Source organism: Eimeria maxima, genomic scaffold, assembly GCF_000499605.1.
Source record: "Eimeria maxima Weybridge genomic scaffold, Emw_scaff37, whole genome shotgun sequence".
NCBI classification, from domain to species: domain Eukaryota; phylum Apicomplexa; class Conoidasida; order Eucoccidiorida; family Eimeriidae; genus Eimeria; species Eimeria maxima.
The window spans coordinates 1-4,631 of record NW_013566458.1 but is presented as its reverse complement, the minus strand read 5'-3'; the positions used below and the strand labels follow the sequence as shown (position 1 = coordinate 4,631).

General features: G+C 47.7%; 1 protein-coding gene across 1 annotated transcript; it reads right to left on the bottom strand.

Moving 5' to 3' along the window:
* Positions 1-3,737: 3,737 nt before the first annotated feature.
* Positions 3,738-4,310, bottom strand: EMWEY_00006370 (histone H2A, putative; the record flags this gene model as incomplete). The annotated part of the gene is made up of 3 exons (XM_013481619.1): positions 3,738-3,874; positions 3,959-4,102; positions 4,253-4,310. The coding sequence occupies 3 exons, from the start codon at positions 4,308-4,310 to the stop codon at positions 3,738-3,740; spliced, it is 339 nt and encodes a 112-aa protein (XP_013337073.1).
* Positions 4,311-4,631: the final 321 nt, after the last annotated feature.

Sequence of the window (4,631 nt, the reverse complement as noted above, 5' to 3'; positions counted from 1 at the left end):
CTGCTGCTCTGTACCAATGGGTGAGCGTGGCCGTGGACACATACAGGCAGCCAGATCCGTTGTGTGATGTTCACAGCATCACGACTGGGGTGACAGCTTCCAAATAGCCTACCGAGAAGAGCACAAGCTCGTTCCCCACTTTGCAGATTAGGAGCAGCCACTGCCCAGTGGAGCAAGGCGTAAGCCAAGTATGTTCCATGTAGAATACCCTTCCAGGCAGTCAATTCTCCTGTGTTGAAATTTACTCTGTGTGCGTCTGGTGAATCTTCTCGGGGTTCACTAATCTGCATACTTGAGTCAAGCGCACCATTAGCGCGAAGTGAGGGAACGGGCTGTTGCATGTCGTCTACTGCTATGTTCTGAAGACTGTGGACGAATGAGAATGCCTGAGAACATATCGCCATATAAACCCAATTATGCTAAATATTTCATGACACCCCCTAACATCCGTAGAACTACTTGTACTGCTAAATGTGGACGTACATCCTGAATCCACTTTACCGCTGCCCAGAAAAGAAACAGGCGCCTCAAATTCGCTGTTCCCGATTTTTCGATCTGTACGCAATAAACAAAAATTTCCAGCCCTTCGTAGATTTTCAGAAGACCCACGGCTGTGCAGAAGCTAAGACGTGGCGGTACAACAAAGAGGGCAATAGAGCTAACCGCTTGTAGGAATACTGGCAAGCATCTCGCGAGCTGAGCGGCTTCACCTAGCAGCTCTGCAACAGGCGCCCGTGGTTGCAGGTCTGTGTAATCTTGAAGACCATTATCCGCCTCTTCGACTGCAATATTTTTGTCAAAATGTAAGCTTCTGCGTGAGGTATTGGAGCCTTTGATAGACGCTGCATCATCCACAATAGTAATCGGTTACAACAATAGACATTTTTTCCGCCCAACTTTTGTTGTGATTTAGCTTCGCAAGATAGGCGTAGCTTTTGTCCGGGAGGTAGGGATCCTGTGTGCTGCAACGACGATGCCGTCGTCTTTAATAACTGACGAGTTACGTTGGCAGGGCTCCGTCGGCAAGAGAAGCAGTGGCCTTTTGCCTCAGTGCACTGCAACAGAGGAGTAACCACAGCGAGAGCCCGTCCTTCATAAACAATGCTGACACGTGACCTTGTGATGATGAGGCAGTTACCGCCATTTTATTTTGTGTGTAAGGTCTCGCTCTTCCATATGAATTGTCACTTCCCTATTACTCAATGCTAGTCTTGCATTAGCGGTAGCGTTCTTAGACCGCGTTGCAAGCATCTGGAAGTGCAGTATCGACGCATACTTGTGCCCATAATACTCAACGGCTGATGCAGTATACTGAGAGACTGCTTACAACGTGTTTTCTTTGGCACTGCTTCTAAAACCACAGCTTCACCTAGTGTGACTGCAAAACCGTGAGAGACTGCTTACAAGGTGTTTTCTTTGGCACTGCTTCTAAAACCACAACTTCACCATAGTCTGACTGCAAAACCGTGAGAGACTGCTTACAAGGTGTTTTCGCCACTGCTTCTAAAACCACAACTTCACCTAGTGTGACTGCAAAACCGTACCTGTTTCTCGGATTCTACCAATCCGCTATTCCCTAACGCCGTGGTCTGCCGCAGTTGCCGGGCCGGACTCCTCCCAGACGCCGTAACTAATTTAAATGTATCTGCTATTATTGTTTGATTGACGCACAGAAGCCGTTCTGCTGTTGCTTTTGCCACTCGTCCTGCTCCGTGCAAGTGAATATCCATACCACTTACAGCCCAAAACAGACCACGTAGTGCTTCGCTCACTTCAGACCCTGTTCTGGGCATTTTCGCCTCTTTTCGAAAGAAAATTGCATCAAAACATCAACAATACGTGAAAATTCGTCCGGCGCTTCAAATGAAAAAATATTATCCTGTGACGCCGTGATTTGTTATTGTAGAAAGGCACGCCGAATATAGCAAACTAAGTGCACGGAACGTTCGGACTGGATGCAAAGTACAGCATCCATTTGAGGTGTTGGTGCGAATTATAACTAAACGAAAAACACATTAATGTATATGATCAGGTTGACATATTTCAAATGACGACAATAAGAACAGGTGCTCACTATTTAAAGAGCGTACCCTTCATTGGCACAATCATGGTAGCTCGGCCAGCCCTCACGCACGTACGTTACTTGGCTCATTCCTCTTCCAGATATTTTTGTTCAAGATTTTCTTATAAAACAGGAAAACAAAGAACAGCAATACACTATAAACTATGGAGACGAAGAATACGGCTTGCTCCACTAAAGTGTGGAGGGAGGAACAACAGCAGCATATCACATGGGTTCCCATGAGCAACCCCAGGGATTTGGTTTTGTAGAAGTCAGCAGGTCAACTCAGTACTCTGCTTCCGCGTCAAACTCAAAGAGTACGCAGTTGCCTTGCTGGGTGTGACGCTGAAGCAAGAAAATCACATCTGCTGTGTCTTCCTGAAAGCCTGTGGGTAGCCTGGGCATTCAGCTGCAGCTGCAGCCGCTGCGGGATTTGCTGCTGCTGCCTCTGAGGGATTTGCTGCTGCAGCCGCTGAGGGATTTGCTGCTGCAGCCGCTGAGGGATTTGCTGCTGCAGCCGCTGAGGGATTTGCTGCTGCAGCTGCTGCGGGATTTGCTGCTGCAGCTGCTGCTGTGGTATCTGTTGCTGCAGCTGCAGGTGCATCTGCTACCGAAAACACTAAATAGAGCTAACGAACTACAGTTGCTGCTCAGGCACCAATTTTTGGAACCGAGGGGAGAAAATAGTTCATCGTGCAAGATTACGTCTCTTGTGGAGCACATCTGTACTATGGTCCAGGTGTGACATGCTGGGCTTGTACCCAGATGGGCAAGCATGCAAGCTACGGCAGGTTTAACATAACTCATGTTCTCTAAAGATAAGCTGAAAGTAACTGGATTTGGAGAGTAAACGGACCTAAGGAGTAAACTTGCAAAACTTGTGATGGTTTCTGGAGGAGCACAATCATGACCGTTTTTACAGGGATGGCAGGGGGAAAGGCTAGGGGAGCGACTAGGTCACATAGCACGCACGTTCTGCCTGCTAACGCCAGTGCCACGCTCAGGACCATATACATAGAGTAAACGGACGGCAATACTCGAATGTGGGAGTTAGAATGCTGGGGAAGGTACAGGTACACGGCGCATGTCCTGTTGTAATGTTCAAGATCACAGAATTCGATACTTCCAGAACAGGAAGAATCCCATTCTACGTTAAAGGCACAATTGCAAATACGCTCCTAGCGGTCAATCTGGTTATCTTAGCCAGTCTGGTTATCACTTACAAGATCGTAGAATTCGATACTTCCAAAACATGAAAAATCCCATTCTACGTTAAAGCCACAATTGCAGAGAGAGGTTTAAGTTGTAGAACATCTGTTAGGACCCGAAAGATGGTGAACTATGCCTGAGTAGGGTGAAGTCAGGCGAAAGCCTGATGGAGGCTCGTAGCGATACTGACGTGCACGTCGCTAAGGAAATGATTCCACAGAACTGCAGATGTTCCCAAGCTGGATGGTACTGTACCCTCAAAGCCCCAATGGTTCTGGAACTCCAATGTATATCTAAGCGTACACTAGCAATTGTACACTAGCAGCCGTACACGTGCAAGTTGTTAAGTTTAGCATTAGTCCCCAAATCCGAAATCGTGAATTGATGTTCAAGCCTTAGACAGTGGCACACTAACGCTTGCTGTCTTCCGGCCTGCCCGAAAACTGATATTGCAACTGGCACCAAGTTACTCTAGTTCAGGCTTCTTGGGTTTCTTTAAGGGTTGTGTGGTGGGACCTTTGGTCATCAGCGACCTATGGATGTGTGGTATGACACCACCACCCGCTATCGTTGCCTTAATCAGCGTGTCCAACTCCTCGTCACCTGCAAACAAATGTAAAGAAGATATAGCTTAAATGTGCGCAGTGCGCAAAATACCACAATTGCCTGGGGTTTTCGGAATCTCACCACGAATAGCAAGTTGTAAGTGACGAGGCGTAATTCTCTTGACCTTCAGATCCTTCGATGCATTTCCAGCCAACTCAAGGACCTCTGCAGTGAGATATTCCAATATTGCAGAGGCATACACAGCAGCTGTGGAGCCAACACGGCCTGCGCACAGAACAAAACACACAGTAGTGTCGATGTCAACAGCACATCTACATATGATGTGACCAGTTAACACATAATTCAGAGGGAAATCAACAGCCTCCCAGAGTACAAACATACAAAACATAAGTAGTGGCAAAACGCTGTCCCTACGGCTCTGAACTCGGCGATTCCGGTCCACCTCAAACTGCACTGACTGTAACGAGGACATGCCTCAGGCAACAAAGCAGAGTATCTGTGCTTTTGAGCAACACTTCCACAAGCTGGCTGATGTGTCGAGAGATGAGCCATGGATATCGATGCGCAGACACCGTGTACAACCTCCCCTGTCTGCCCCGCCAACCACGCATGGGAGCCGCCTTCTCTCCAAAAAGCCTAACTCCATACTATATAATCCCTCACCAGAACGACAAAGTAAAAATATAAATAAACCAAGCAACAAAGGAAAGACGAAACTATAGCCCCGCTGTGAACCCTTCACTATATACAAAGGGGTGGGCACTTGATGAGCACGGGGGCGGCCGGGGGTGGC